We start from the raw sequence: 14,753 nt of genomic DNA, 5'->3' as shown, positions 1-14,753 counted from the left end.
CTGGGAAGGATAAAGTATGATGAAAAAAACAGTCTACTCTGGCTTGCAGAACCTGAGGATGTTTTTTACTGACTTAGATAGACACAGATATCACAAGAGGAACCAAGACCTTCTCAGGCCTAGCCCACAGGAGTGAGTTTTGGCCAAATGTTATACACACACACCCCCTCCAGTTGCAACATCCTAAGCAATTCACATCCAGCTCAAATCCCTCCCATTACAATGGAATCCAATTTTGAGAATAGTTGCAACACTCGGGGGAACCCAAGTCTGTCGTCAGGACCAGCACACTGAGTCGTGGGGTCAGGTGAACAGCAAGGCCCCTTCCTACATATTAATTCTGCCAGCAACTTTCTGACCCAGATAATCTTTCTCTTGTGGGTGGCCAGGATGTGATGGTTTGCAACATTAGTCAATCCCCTGGCAGCACGCAGGCCAGCAGACCCTCCCAGGACACAAGGGAGGCTCCAGAAGACCCCCCATTTACCTTGGAGGAAGTCTTCCTGGAGGTAGGCCCAGGAAGGTGCCTCATTCAGCTATGGGAGGTGAAGAATGATGGGACTAGAGGGCAGCAGGGAAAAATACACACACTCACTCATGCATTCCTCTTTAGCACCAGAGACAATTCGAGAATGCACTGAAATGCTCTAATCAAGAAAGAGATCATTCACATTCTCCCAAGATTAAAAAAAAAAAAAAAAAAGCTAAGTACCCCAGAGTAGCCCCAGTTCCCCTAAGCAAGCTAAGCAATCTCAGCGATAACAAAGGAACACAGGACCAAATTTCCCTTCATCACAGTCCCAGCTACAGAAGCCCTGCGGGGGCCACTCATCGTGCTGGAATCCAAGTTGGATGCAGCACAGCTTGGTGGCTGCAGCTCAGGTCTCTTAGAGGACTGGGGACCAACAGAAAGGCAGGACCTTAGAGAAGTGGACTCTCCTAAAGATAAAAGCCCCTGTCCTTTTTACCCTGGGGGAGTCTTCCTGGAGGTAGGCCCAGGGCGTGAAAGGTGCCTCTTTCAGTTATGGGAGGTGAGGAATGATGGGACTAAAGAGGGCAGTTGGGAAAAACACACACATACTCATACACTCATAAATTTGCATAGCTGCATAGGAAAGTCTTCTCATGTTTGGAATTTTGAACCATTTTAGAGACAGGCAGAGGAGTATGAGTGAAGGGAATGCAAGGAAAAAGGCCGTACCAGGCCTCTATTTGGCCCTCTGGCTGGCAGCAGTTGGCATGCAGGGGAGGTTGAGAGAGGGCAGACCATGGAGGGCAGAAGCAGGGGTCCATGACCAGCAGAGGGAGAGCACTTTCCTCTCAAGCCCACCCAAACTTCCCACCAGACTCCCCACAGTTCACCGCTTTTCCTTCCTCATCCAATATGTGTCCTCAGCATCACCCAAATTAAATTGCTGAGAAAACAGATGCTAGCAGCTGCCACCAGTAGCAGTCTGGGGGGGCCTCTCCTCAGTCCTCATCTCCTCGCTCCAGTCAGGGTAAGGGCTTCTGCTGCTTTGGGTTCCAAGTAGCCAAGGGAGCTGGAATGAGGAGGCAGCATGGGCTCTGCTACTGAGTCATTGTGATTCTGAATCTGTTTCTTCTACCCACCTAGGCCTCCATTTCTTCACCTGTGTAAAGGGGAAGCTTGGACTAGGTGGTCTCCAATGATTCTTTGATTTCACGGTGCATGAAAGAAAATAGAGAAAGAATCTTTCTGAGTGGATGCTCAACAGATGAGTGAAACAGAACCAAAGACCTTCCCTTCTTGGAAGATCCCAAAGTCTTGGCACTGAGGCACTCAATGGATATGGACTTAACTTCCACATTCCCCAATCCCAATGTTTTGGTCACTTCCTGTCTTGATCCTGTCCACCACCGCAGTTTCCCAAAGGCTGCCCCTATCTCCTGGCCTATGGCCAGCTCTCTTCTTTGAGGAAGTCCTCCTGGAGCACTGTAACCCCCGCACCTCTCTACACTGTGATCTCACTGACCTGGGGGGCTGAGCCCAATATCGCCATCCATGCTGGTGTCTGACTGCCCCAAAAAGCCTGGATTATGCTCAGTGAAATAAACCACAAGGAAAAAGAAAAATATCGGATGTATCGGATGGTTTCACTTATAGGAGGCATGTTGGGGAACCAACTAAGGGACCAGGAAAAAAAAATAATTATAATAAATCAGAAAACAAAATTAACAAAGAACTATTAATCAGAGACACTCAGCAGGGGCGGGGTGAGGGATCAAAAGAGGGGAGGGATGTGTTCTTACACAAGAGACTATGGTGATGGTGTGCAGGTGAACTGGTGTTGGGAATTTTATGGGGACTACACCTGAGAGGAGAAAGCATGCATTGTACAAAAAGGAAGAACGATATAAAATATATATAAAATAAAATTTTAAAAAAGCCCAGTGAGTAGGGTTGCTCTGGCCCTTAGGGAAAGCCCATAGACTATTCCCCACCCCTTTCTCTCCTTGCACCTAGACTCATTCAAAGGCAAACAAATGAGACAAAGAGAAGAGTCTTGAGTGTGTTAAACACCAGAGCTGTTTAAGTAGAATGAACACACTCTCCTTGAAGGAAGTGTTCAGGACAATCCCTGGGAATCATCTGTCTATGGATTAGAGGGTGGTGATTAGTAGTTGATCTAACAGACAGCAGCTTGCTCAAAATAACGTATTAGATTATCTATGCAAGTATGTATAAATACACGCACAGAAGTGTTTATGTATGTATGTATATAGGTATACACATACATATACAGGCATGCCTCAGATTTTAAGTTTGGTTCCAGACCACCACAATAAAGTCAGTATTGCAATAAAGCAAGTCACACAATTCTTTCAATTTTCCCACTGCATACAAGTTACATTTATACTGTGCTATAGTTTCTTAAAGGTGCAATAATAGCTCTCTCTCTTTCAAAAACGTAGTACTTAAAAGTTTATTGTTTAAAAAAAAAGTTAACCATCACCATAAGCCTTCAGCAAGCTGTAATCTTTTTTTGCCGGTGAAGGAGCACCAGTTTATAAAAAACACAGTATTAAAAAAAAAGTATCAAGTGCAATAAAGTGAAGCACAACAAACCAGTGTATACCTGCCCTTGGATCGCCCATATCAGCATGATATGAATGACAGCAATGATTGTACAAAGAACAAGAGGGAGTAATTATTTTGTTATTATTCAGTACCACCTGTGAAGTGGTATTATATTCTTGGGAAATGGACTTGAATTTGTTGTAAGTGTATACTGGAAGCTTAAGGGCAAATACTAAACAAAGTAAAAAGAAATATGACTAATATGCTAAGGAGACAAAATGGAACCATATAAAGTTCTCAACTGAAAACACAAAAGGCAGAGAGTAGAAGACAAAAATAGAACAAGAGCAATAAATAAAAAATAGTAATATGGTAGATATTAATCCACCTATATTAATAATCACCTTAAACGTTAATGGTCTAAATATATCAAAGACACAGATTGTTAAAAGCTGTATCATAAAAAAGTTCCCAAGGAGGGGGTGGGAGGGAGAAAACTAGATATAGCCACTATAGGTTGTCTACAAAAAATCCACTTTAAATATAAAGATAGATTAAAAGTAAATGGATGAAGATATGTCATACTAACACCAAATAAAAGCAAGCTTAGTTATATTAATTCCAGAAAGAGCAGACTTCAGAGAAAGGAATATTATCAGGGATAAGGAAGGGCATTATATAATGATAAGAAGCTCAAGACTTTTAAGACAATTTGAATGTGTATTCATCTAAAACCAGTATCAAAAACACAAGGTAAAACCTGATAGAACTGTATAGTTCTATTATAGTTGAAAATTTTCACATCTCCTTATGTGAAACAAATTCAGCAGACAGAAAATCAGTAAGGACGCAGTTGAACTTAACAGCATCTATCAACTGGCTATAATCGATATCCGTTGTCAATTATGAGTATTTTACCCAACAACGGCAGAATACACATTCTTCTTAAACCCACATGGAAGGAACATTCACCAAGAGAGACCACATTGTGGGCCAAAAACACATGTACAAAATTTAAAAGAACAAAAATCATAAAGCATCTGCTCTTGGACCACAGTGGATTGAACTAGAAATCATGAAGATAACTGCAAAATCTCAAAATAGTTGGATATTAAAAGACATATCTGGGCCTCCCCGGTGGCGCAACGGTTGAGCGCTGGGTTGCGAAGCTGCCCGCAGCCTCTGCAGCGCCGGTTTGATCCCCAGCTGCTCCCCGGCCACCAGAGGAGGGTCCTGCATGGCGCGCAGACCTCTCCTGCCACCCGCTGCTCCCCTCAGCAGTGTACTTCGGTCCTTCTGCCTGCTCTGCTCCCTGCTCTGGCTCTGGTGAATTCTCTCACCCTCCCACGCTTCTGGCTGTACCCAGTGCTTGCATCAATAAATAAATAAATCTTTAAAAAAAAAAAAAGACATATCTGATAAAATATTTAAAATATACAAATAACTTAAAAGGAGGAAATAACCTCATTAAAAATAGGTAAAAGATCTAAAGAGACATCTCACTAAAGAATATATATATAGATGGCATATAAGCATATGAGGATACACATCATCACTAGAGAATTACATATTGAAACTACACACAGAACAGTCAAATTTAAAGCACTGTTACTATCAAATGCTGGTGAAGATGTGGAGCAATGGAGACTCATTCGTTGATGGGGATGCTAGATGATACATCCAATTTGGAATACAGTTGGTGGTTTCTTACGAAACTAGATAAGACTCTTACCCAACAATCCACAGTTGGACTCCTTGGTAATTACCCAAAGAAGCTGAAAACTCACATTCACACAAAAACCTGAGCAGGGAGGTTTATAGCAGCTTTATTCATAATTGTCGAAACTTGGAAGCAACCAGTAGGTGACTGGATTGATAAAATTGTGGCACATCCAGACATGGACTAATTATTATTCAGCATTAAGAACAAGCCATGAAAAAGTCATGGCGAGACCTTAAATGCATATTACTAAGTCAACGAAGTCATCCCGAGAAAGCTATATACTACGTTATTCTGATATTCTGGAAAAGGCAAATCTCTGGATATACTGAAAAGATTAGTGGCTAAGGGATGAAATGTGAGAAAAGGATGACTAGGGAAGAGTACAGAGGTGTGATACAATGGTGGGTACATGTCATTATACCTTTGCTTAAACCCACAGAATGTACAACAGCAAAAGTGAACCTGAAGGTAAACTATGGACTTTGGGTGATAACATGTTCACTGACTATAATAAATGTACCACTCTGGTATAGGATGTTGACATCTGAGTTCAGGGGTCATGAGAACCTTCAATCGTCTGCTCAATTTTTGCCATGAAACTAAAACTGCTCTGAAAACTAAAATCTATTTTTAAAAAGTGTAAATGAGCTGACTCAAAGGAGGAATCCAAGAACTATTGCATTGTGTTGCTATTATGAAAACAGAGCTGAAGAATCAGACCTCTTGACAAGATCTGATCATGTTAGGGAATGGGCAGTTGGAGAGGTTTTATTTACTCTTGCTCTACGCCCTCTTCTCCCCCCATATACCCTGGTCATTTTTGAGTAATCAGTACCTTCCCTCAGTTCCCACAATAGTTAGAGTCTAGTGTTACAACCTGCTTATCTGGAAAGCAAATTCAAATATGATGCTGTCTACTCCAAGACTCTAGGGCCTGAGCTCTATTCCGCAAACATCAAGACCCACAAGTAGTTCTATCAGGGCTCAAAGGCCACCAACTGCTGGGAAGGGATTATGATCAAGATTACTCATCCAGGAGACAGATGCCTGGAATACAGAGGGATCTAGAATCTTACACAAAACCCTATCACCTCAATGTCAAAGCCAAATGGTAAATTTGGCTCTGCTCTTAACTTTCCAAAAGAAAGCCTCAAAAAGCTTAAATCTGGCATCTTTTCCCTGCCCAATAACAAAAGCAGAATAAAAATTAGAAAAGATCCATGCAGGGAGTTTCATCTCTCCTTGTCTCAAATTTACTTGGGCAAATCTCTCTCCCTTTTGAGATTTGTTTTCCCATCTGTACAAGGACTTTAAGCTGTTCTAGATAGTTTACAGAAGAATATACACATTTTATACTTTATGTGCATTTTGGCTTTGCTCTATTTGTATGAATAATTAAAGCAAGTGACTGCATGACCCACTCCTCACCGCTACCCATCAACTCACACCACGCCACAATTTATTCTTTATTGATTAAAAATGAAGGAAACATGCAGCAAAATACAAAGTCCAAAAAAGGAGGGAAAAGTAAAATATTTTACATCTTCCATAATCTACCATAAGTCATAAGGAGGAATCTCCATTTATTGATACACCATTATTCTATCCCCCACATTATTAAATAGTATCAGCTGGCTCTAGGATTTGGTTCAAAACTGAAGTGAAAAACCCAAACAAATCCATTAGTCATTTAGAAAGACCATACATGTCACAAATAGCATTGGCACATGTTACCTTGTGCTAAAATTAGTCCCTATCCCGGGGGCCAGGGGGTCCTGGGGACCTAGTACAGAGATGCACCCTGAACCATCACTCCTGGGAGGAGTGAGGTCACTCACTAGGTCACATGCTGTCCAAAAACCTGGACACTTTCTGTTCACTTACTTTCTCAGCATCACTGCACAAGTCAGCAAAGGGAGTCCACCACATTATCATGCAGAAGAAATAACACTGTCCTGGGGTCTGGTATCTGACTCCTACTTCCCAGCAGGGCAACATGAACTGAAAAGAAAGAGAACGCCCCAGCCCACTTGTAGCCATGCCTGTCCCGCTGCAGTGTGATGGCCTGCTGGAGAAACCACACAGGGAATGGGCTGCCGCTCACTTCCAGTCTGGGGAACCAGACCACCTCCAAATAGAAAGCTAGATCAGAGTGATGTCACTACTGCTTGGATTCATAAATAAGTAGATTATGATGGGCTTGTTTGAAACAAAAACGAGACTAAGGTAACCCACTTGTTTGTGCCAAAAAGGATACTATCGCTTTTCTTTTTTAACTTTTTCATACCTCATTCCTACCTCCCTGTCGTTATTTCCCCCACCTACACTTCTCCCCACCAAAAAAAAAAAAAAAAAAAGCTAAATATTTTCTAGGAAACTGAGCAAACTTTTTTCTCTCCAAGCTCAGCAGGCTCCCTCCTTTTACCAATCCTGCTGGGACCTTGGACTTTGGTGTCTGACCCTCTAATCTACATTTCTTCTAACTCCCATGCCCTCTCTTCCTCTCTACAATCCATTCCTTTCCCAGCATGCCTTTGCATCCAGGGCAGTTAAAGAAAACCCACAACTATGACTATAGGCTCAGGATGACACAAAAACTGGCAAGTCAGTCATGGAGAATACTTTCAGAGATGCTCCAAGAAAAAAACTGGATAAAACAATCTTCTTTCCAGGCCAACAATGCTGGAAAGGGCTTGAATGATTCTGTAAGAGGCAACTCTCCTCTTTTCACGGGGCCAAAGTCCACCTTTGTGTGCTGTTTTAAGGCCAAATTGAGTATCCCTTTCAAATACAAAACTTATTAGGGCTATTTGTAGTTAGACAAAGTTCTGTGAAACAGTAGAAAGGGAAAAAAAAAAATCAACCTTACTGATTATTCACATATTACATTATGAGTGCTCTTTTTAAACCTAAGGAATAATTTACATTATTTCTGTAGAAAACCAAAGGAACACTGTCTATTCATAAATTGTAAAGGTCACGGCACATGTGGTTTCACTTTCCGTCTTGGGTCAGGTTCAGCGCATAGAAGTGTGGACCCCCTCCGAAGGGTCAGTGCAGGAGAGGGGGCAGAAGGCAGGCCTCTCTGGCCCAGCGAGTCTCCTTTATTGCTGTAGAAATCTCAGCCTTGCATTTCCTCTTGAGGTGGAGGTCAGGCAAATTGATTTTCATAGGAGGATCGAGGAGCAGTTTTTCTTCAATTTAATTTTTTAAGATTTGAAAATAAATACTTCCCCAATAATGACTTATGATTTTCCTGTTCAAAAACCACCCCTGGGAAAACTCGCTTTTACAAACTATTACTTGATGTTTTCTCTAAAAACAGTACAAAGTTCCACTTTGAAGGATCAATGGCTGAAGTTTGACTACAGTCAGATGTTTTGCACCAGCTGGAGTTAAGGCTAGCAACCCTTTCTGGAGGGAGCAATGAAGAGGGGTGCCTGAGAGCAGCTTCAGCAAAACGCTTAGAAACATTACGAACAAAACAAGAACACAGTTTAGGCTGCCTCTATCCGAGGCTGTGCTTTTTCCTAACAAAGGTTGCTAGAATTCACATCAGATGCAGAAAACAAAACAAAACAAAAAAAACCCAAACAAACAAAACCCACTAGATTAAAATTCTCTGAGCTCCAGCTGAACAATCAACTTCTAATTGCTATTTCAGTGGTAAAGATATATCCCAAGAGGCCCACATCCTGGCAGGTGTGGGAGAACAGGCAGGATAAAGAAGCCCAATATAGCTGCTACTTTTCACCCAGTGCCATCACTGGAGTAAGGCAAGATGAGCTGACAGAACTCCCTCCTGGGCCTGTGGCATGAGGGCCATTTCTCAGATGGAGGCAGAGAGGGGACATGGGTAGTAAGTTTACTAACGGAACTCTTTAAAGAGATGCTGGCCATTGGTGATCCAACGTTTCTTTCCCTGTGGGAAGAAGGGGGAATCATGGCAGGAAGAACATAAAGAAAGACCTCTAAAGCTCCTAGCTGGGAGGTTTGTTGCTGGGTTCTTTGGCAGTAGTGGGTTTAGGCCAACAGAAGCAACAGAGACGTGTGTGTGGAATCTCCTCAGGCCGCCTCTTCCAGGGCTGTGGTTTAGCTGATGCTGAGCTGGGCAAATCCTATTAGTTTACCATCATCGGGAATATCCGAGCCTTCGACACCAGATGCCTAAGAACCAAACAGAATGAGAAGTTGTGGCTAGTTACAAATAAAAGTGTAGATAACAATTAAAACTGACATGGGGACTAAGAAAAGGAAGGCAATGGGGGACAGGTCCCTGGGATACAGACAGGAGACAGATGAAGGTGTCTCTCCCAGAAAAGGTAGGAACTGGGTATAAAGTTTGAGTCAGGCTGGTTAACACTCTCTCTTGAGAATAGTCAAGGGCCTGAAGCAGAAGGTTTCCTGGTTAAGAGAAACGAAGGCATGCTACTCAAAGGGAAACATCAGCCCAAGGTACAGGGGGAGGAGGGCTGGCAAACTCAATGACCAGAGTTCACCATATTTTAATATTCTCATCACTAAGGGAATATGATATGCACAGGCTGCCGATGGGTAAAAGTAAGATAGTTTAGTAAGGAGAAGGGGATGAATACCAGTTTGAAAGTGACAGATCGATTTGACTGAGGTTCTTCCACAATTTTCTGCAAATTGGCTGCCACTGTAATTATACAAATAGAGAAAGTAATGAGAAGCTAAGTGAATCCAATTTGAACCATACTTAAAAAACTTAAAATGGTAGTTCTGAATCTTATATGTACAATCAAAACGGAAGACGATAAATCACACTCCCCAAAAGAAAGTATATTTTAAACTCATCTCCAAGTAGCACAAATAAACCTTGAATTACTGTCAACTTTTTTTAAAAGATGCATTAACCTAGGACAGAAACTCAGATAATGAAAGAGATATGATCTGCATACTTGTGGCCAGAAGGCGCTAGACTGGGAGTCAGCAAACTATGGCCTGTAGCCTGGTTTAAAAATGACAGAGACAATACATGGCCCACAAAGCCTACACCATTTCCTATCTGTTGGGGAAACTTTGCTGATTTTCCCTAGACAATGGTCTTTTCCTTCAGTAATATATACCTGTGGCCCAACTGTCTTTTTTCTTTCTGCGAGGAACAAGTCTCTAATGATTTTTGTTCTCCTGCTAGCTCCTAGGGTATAGTGCTTTCTGCAAAATGGGTTAGATATGACCACCTTCACTTTAACTTGTGACTCCTGTCATTATTTCTATCAGGGTCTCCCAGAGACCAGGAGTGCTCTTACATACTGTCATTGCAGGCCACAAAGCAAATTCAGAAGTGAGATTTTTGTTTTTGTAAGAAACTGTCCCCACTATTTGGCATTTTAGCAAAGCCAAGAACCATTCCAATAGCCATCAGACTTACTGAGTGGAATCAAAATCTGATTTTCTAAGTACTAAAGACACGGGGAGCACAAGGGCAGAGCACAAAGCAGTTACCTATTACTAAGTCCCTCCCATCGACCAGGCCAGCAGAAATGAGTTCCTGAGAAACACCCTCCGCTGTATCTGTAAGGACAAAGAACAAGGTGTTCATTTTTATGGACATGCATGTCACTGCTACCTCTCAGAGCCAGAACAGTGTCGGTGTTGGCACTCCCAAACGTGAGCTGCTAAATTCACAGAACTAAGGTGGAGTCTTCCTCCCACACAACATTTTTCCAACCACTGAGATTACCTCAAATGAGAGCCTCTCACAAGTCCAGCCAGGGGGCAGAATCTCTATCAACCAGATGGTAAATATCTCGGTGTAAAAACAACTTTCTCAATAATGGTCTAATTTAGATGGGTTAAGGCCCCTGTTCAAGAGCACCTGCCAGTGATGCCGCAGAGGAAATCCCTTTGTCAAGGGCAACCCTGGACTGGGGAGCCCTCTGAGCTCTGAGACATGATGAAAACACCCGAGGGCTTTAAAACAATGATTCGTTCTCAAAGCTTAGAGAACAAATTGAAATCTCTTCTCTTTGGGGATCGCAGTCCCAAATGTTTTTGCTAAAATCATTTCCTTTTTCATTCAGAAGGACTTTATATTTAGTTATCCCCAGGTGGTACAATCTAAGCAAAGGATATAACTAGAAACTAAACAAATGAGATCAAAGTATCCCCAATTAACCTCACCTCCAACTGACTCAGTGAAGTCTGCTCCCTAAGACTGAACACGGAGCCCCTCAGAGGCAAGGACCGCTGGTGCAAATGACCAGTGATTTAAATTAGTTCCCTAAAATGTGACTGCGTCTGGCTTTAAAAAATAAGAGAGATACACATCTCTACATCTGCATTGTTTTAATAGTTAGTAGCTGATGATACTGACAGAGTGGGAAGAGTGTAAAACCAATGATGGACATCTGGTAGCTGCAGGCCACTTTCCAAATCTGAACCCTGAGTAACAGGTGAAAAAGAAAACAAGTCTGTTCCAGGGAGAGCAAGACAAAAAACTATGCATGACAGGGCTCAGCTTCAACAAGGGGAAAGAGGAGACTGGAAGTCTTGTTTTTTCTTTACTGTCACGGAGGTAAGCACACTTAGTGATAAGTGCAAGAACTTTGCACTGTCACAGATATGGGTCTGAATTCCAGCTACACTTCTTCCCAGCTGTGCAAACTGCAACAAGTCACCTCATCTTTCCCTAAGTGTTGACTTCATCCTATATACAACGGGCATATGATCTCTCCTTAAGAGCTACTTTGAGAATGTAATGAGATAATGCTTACCAAATGCCTAGCCCATCGTAAGCAGTACATTAGAGCTATATCCATTACTATTTGTATTATACTAATTTTTTAAAAGGAGGTTAGTAGTAAATAAGTGCATTTTTATTTTATTCACATGCTCCTCCCCTCCCCCAAAACCTTTAAACCGGAACATTTCTGTTATCCTTTAAAAGCAAAATATATAAAGGACAAAAGCTTCACAAAACATTTAAGTAATAGATTCAAAGTTATTTTTAATGCCTCACCTCTCCCAGGAGTAAATTCAAATCGAATATCATTTAGTTCTTTTTTTGAATTCCTACAAAAGAAAACAAAGTATACAATGTTTCTGAATTTAAGTATACAGATTCTGCCAGCCTGTGTTAAGAAAACTGTGTCCCAAGAAATAAGGTTCTTGGGCCTCCCCGGTGGCGCAGCGGTTGAGCGCTGGGTTGCGAAGCTGCCTGCAGCCTCTGCAGCGCCAGTTCGATCCCCGGCTGCTCCCCGGCCAACGGAGGAGGGTCCCACATGGCGCGCAGACCTCTCCTGCTGCCAGCTGCTCCCCTCAGCAGTGTGCTTCAGTCCTTCTGCCTGCTCTGCTCCCTGCTCTGGCTCTGGTGAATTCTCTTACCCTCTGCGCTTCTGACTGTACTCAGTGCTTGTATAAATAAATAAATAAATAAATAAATAAATAAATAAATAAAAATCTTAAAAAAAGAAAGAAGAAAGAAAGAAAGAAGGTTCTCCTGAGAAAAATTTTCATCTGAGACTATACCCCATGTACATGATGCTTCCCCCAAATTCCACAGGAATTCAGAAGATGGAGATGAAGAGTAGATTGGAATAGAAAAGAAAAACTTTAGAAGGAGTTGTTAGATACAATTTAATGAATGGGTACAATTTGAATGGGCAGAGAAGATGGGGAAGGAATTGTTGTACTATTAGCTACTATGAAATTTCAAACAAATATTTTAGGACATAAGCGGCATTCCTTATAAACAATTAAAATAGGATGTTACCAAAATATTCTATTAAATCAAAGCTATTTGAGACCAGATATATATACCGAGCAGGCCACTGCAAAGGGAAGGGAACCAAATCTTTCTTCACATTTATGACTCAATTTCACTGATCCTACTATTAAAACCTAAATATTTTCAAAACAGGTCTTATTACATGGTCTTACTAAGACACTAGGAATTCAAAAGTCAAAGGAGAAATGAGTTAAGTTAAGTGGAATTCTTTTTTAATGTTACTAATAGTTGTTTAAAAAGACCTACTCTACTTTGGGTGATTCTTTTAATAGTTTTTTTTAATGCATTTTTAAGTGGAGAGAGATATTACTAGAGCCATACAACAATTGTAGCTATTTTAACAAAAAGAGCTCTGGAATCTTAATCCAACTACGTGTAAAGGGAGCAGGTTAAGATGACAATGCAACCTATGGCACTTCTTGTGAGCAAAGTCAGGGTCTATTATTTCCCATCAATTTAGAACATTTAATGTAAAATAGAGAAACAGATCAAATGTATACTTAGACGTTTTCTTTTCATCTTTTTTTTTTTTTAAAGATTTATTTATGTAAGCATTCAAGAGCTGGGTACAGGCCAGAGGTATGGGGAGTGAGAGGATTCACCAGAGACAGAGTGGGGAGCAGAACAGGCAGACTGACCAAAGTACACTGCTGAGGGGAGCAGCGGGAGAGACAGGAGAGGTCTGCTTCGCCATGTGGGTTGCTCCCTGGCCAGCCGGGAATCGAACTCCTGCTGCAGAGGCTGCGGATTGCTTCACTGTGCAGTGCTTAACCCCTTGCGCCACCAGGGAGGCCCTCTTTTCACCTTTTAAGAATAAGGCCTGATTTGATCTATCACAATCAGAAAATGTTTCATTCTTGCCTTAGGTGATCTTAAGAGTCCACAAAATGGTACCACAACTAGTGCTGCTCTGCTAAAAACCATTCTCAATCACAGACCATACTCCTAAGCTACACTAGCTATATTGCAACTGCACAAATGTATCACTCTTAGTACAGAAACAACTAAGAGATTGTGTATCAGCTATGGAACCTGTTAACATCCAGAACCTCACACTGTTGCTATCATTTCTGAGAAAAATAATATGCCAGGCAAGCACAGGGTAGTTAATGTTGGAAGGACATCCGATCCCTTTATAGGGGCTTGCTCAGTTACTTGTAGGCATAAGTTATTAGAAAAAGGAGAAACTTTGCAAGAGAAAACATCCTATTCAAAATGCAAATAACTAACTTAAGGACTACTTACCTTAATCTTAGTACTAGACTGATTGGGATCTTGGTTTCCTGTGCACCTGTTCCTGAAGGCAGAGCCTAAAAAGCATTGAAAGGGATAAAGTCATTGCCTGGACTTTTAAGCATGGAGATGACTAACAGTCATTGCAGGGAGACTTCCACTTGGAAGCAATTTTCCTCATCTCCAGGTTAGGCTATTCTAGTGCCTAGGACGTCCCTGCTGGGGGAAGACCGCACGCCAAAGCAGCAACAGGTGCTGAATACCAGCCTGAGTCAAACACAATTGGAAAGATAATTCTCAAATCCACATGAAATTCCATATGAAGTTTGTATTTTGCAGACCCCTGTTCTCTGTAAGGGGGAAAAACACGAAGCTAGGTTTTTCCTTTTAAAAATCTGCCACTGTATCATCACATAGCAACATACAAGGTAGGGTCTAAACTGGCCCTAAGTTGTTTAGAAAATGAATACAATCTTTCCATCTGTTTTCCTAAGACAACTATCTCATTTCCATACGATGGGCAAAAAATGGAAAGCCTGAGTGATAAAAAGTTAAATGAAGTTAGCACAAGGACTGAGAGGAAACACTCAGAGCAGTGGTCTCCAAAAGTGGAATACAGGATGCTCTACCACCGGGGTGCAAAAGAAAAAAATTAACACCTCTATTTTCCCCCTAACTTCGCAGATGGAAAACCCCTCTAATATCTAATAAATGAATAGACTGAAATTCTTACTCTAACCACAGGGCATAAGGCCACATGCTACACACATACAGTTTGTGGAGTTTCTAGAGGGAAAGCTACAGAGCATGGGGAGTCCACAGCGGGGTTCTTTCTCTCTGCTGCTTTCAATGTACTAGAATTTAATGTGTGCCTGATAAATCTGATTTACAGATTGTTACCCAATCTTGATAAAAATCAACCCTCACAAAACTAATATCTAAAAAAGAATAGTATAGAAAAACCATGTTTTAGAAATATTATTAACAAATAATACAAATGTAAA

General features: G+C 41.5%; 1 protein-coding gene across 2 annotated transcripts in view; it reads right to left on the bottom strand.

The window, feature by feature from the left end:
• Positions 1–5,968: 5,968 nt before the first annotated feature.
• The window catches only part of OXSR1 (oxidative stress responsive kinase 1), a 62,753-nt gene continuing 53,968 nt past the window's right edge, over positions 5,969–14,753 (bottom strand). Inside the window, exons 13-17 of one of the 2 annotated variants that reach the window (XM_054693163.1) lie at positions 13,762–13,826; positions 11,749–11,801; positions 10,233–10,301; positions 9,359–9,423; positions 5,969–8,930 (exon numbers count right to left, since the gene is read on the bottom strand). In XM_054693163.1, coding sequence (XP_054549138.1) covers positions 8,856–8,930; positions 9,359–9,423; positions 10,233–10,301; positions 11,749–11,801; positions 13,762–13,826 — 327 coding nt within the window. In that variant the 3' untranslated portion in view covers positions 5,969–8,855. The remainder of the gene's footprint in view (positions 8,931–9,358; positions 9,424–10,232; positions 10,302–11,748; positions 11,802–13,761; positions 13,827–14,753) is intronic. The other variant, XM_037526558.2, reaches the window with a different exon arrangement.

Source organism: Talpa occidentalis, unplaced genomic scaffold, assembly GCF_014898055.3.
Source record: "Talpa occidentalis isolate TD23 unplaced genomic scaffold, MPIMG_talOcc4v2.1 talOcc4.10, whole genome shotgun sequence".
Lineage (NCBI taxonomy): Eukaryota > Metazoa > Chordata > Mammalia > Eulipotyphla > Talpidae > Talpa > Talpa occidentalis.
The sequence above is the reverse complement of the archived record's forward strand: the minus strand, read 5'-3'. Positions and strand labels throughout refer to the sequence as shown.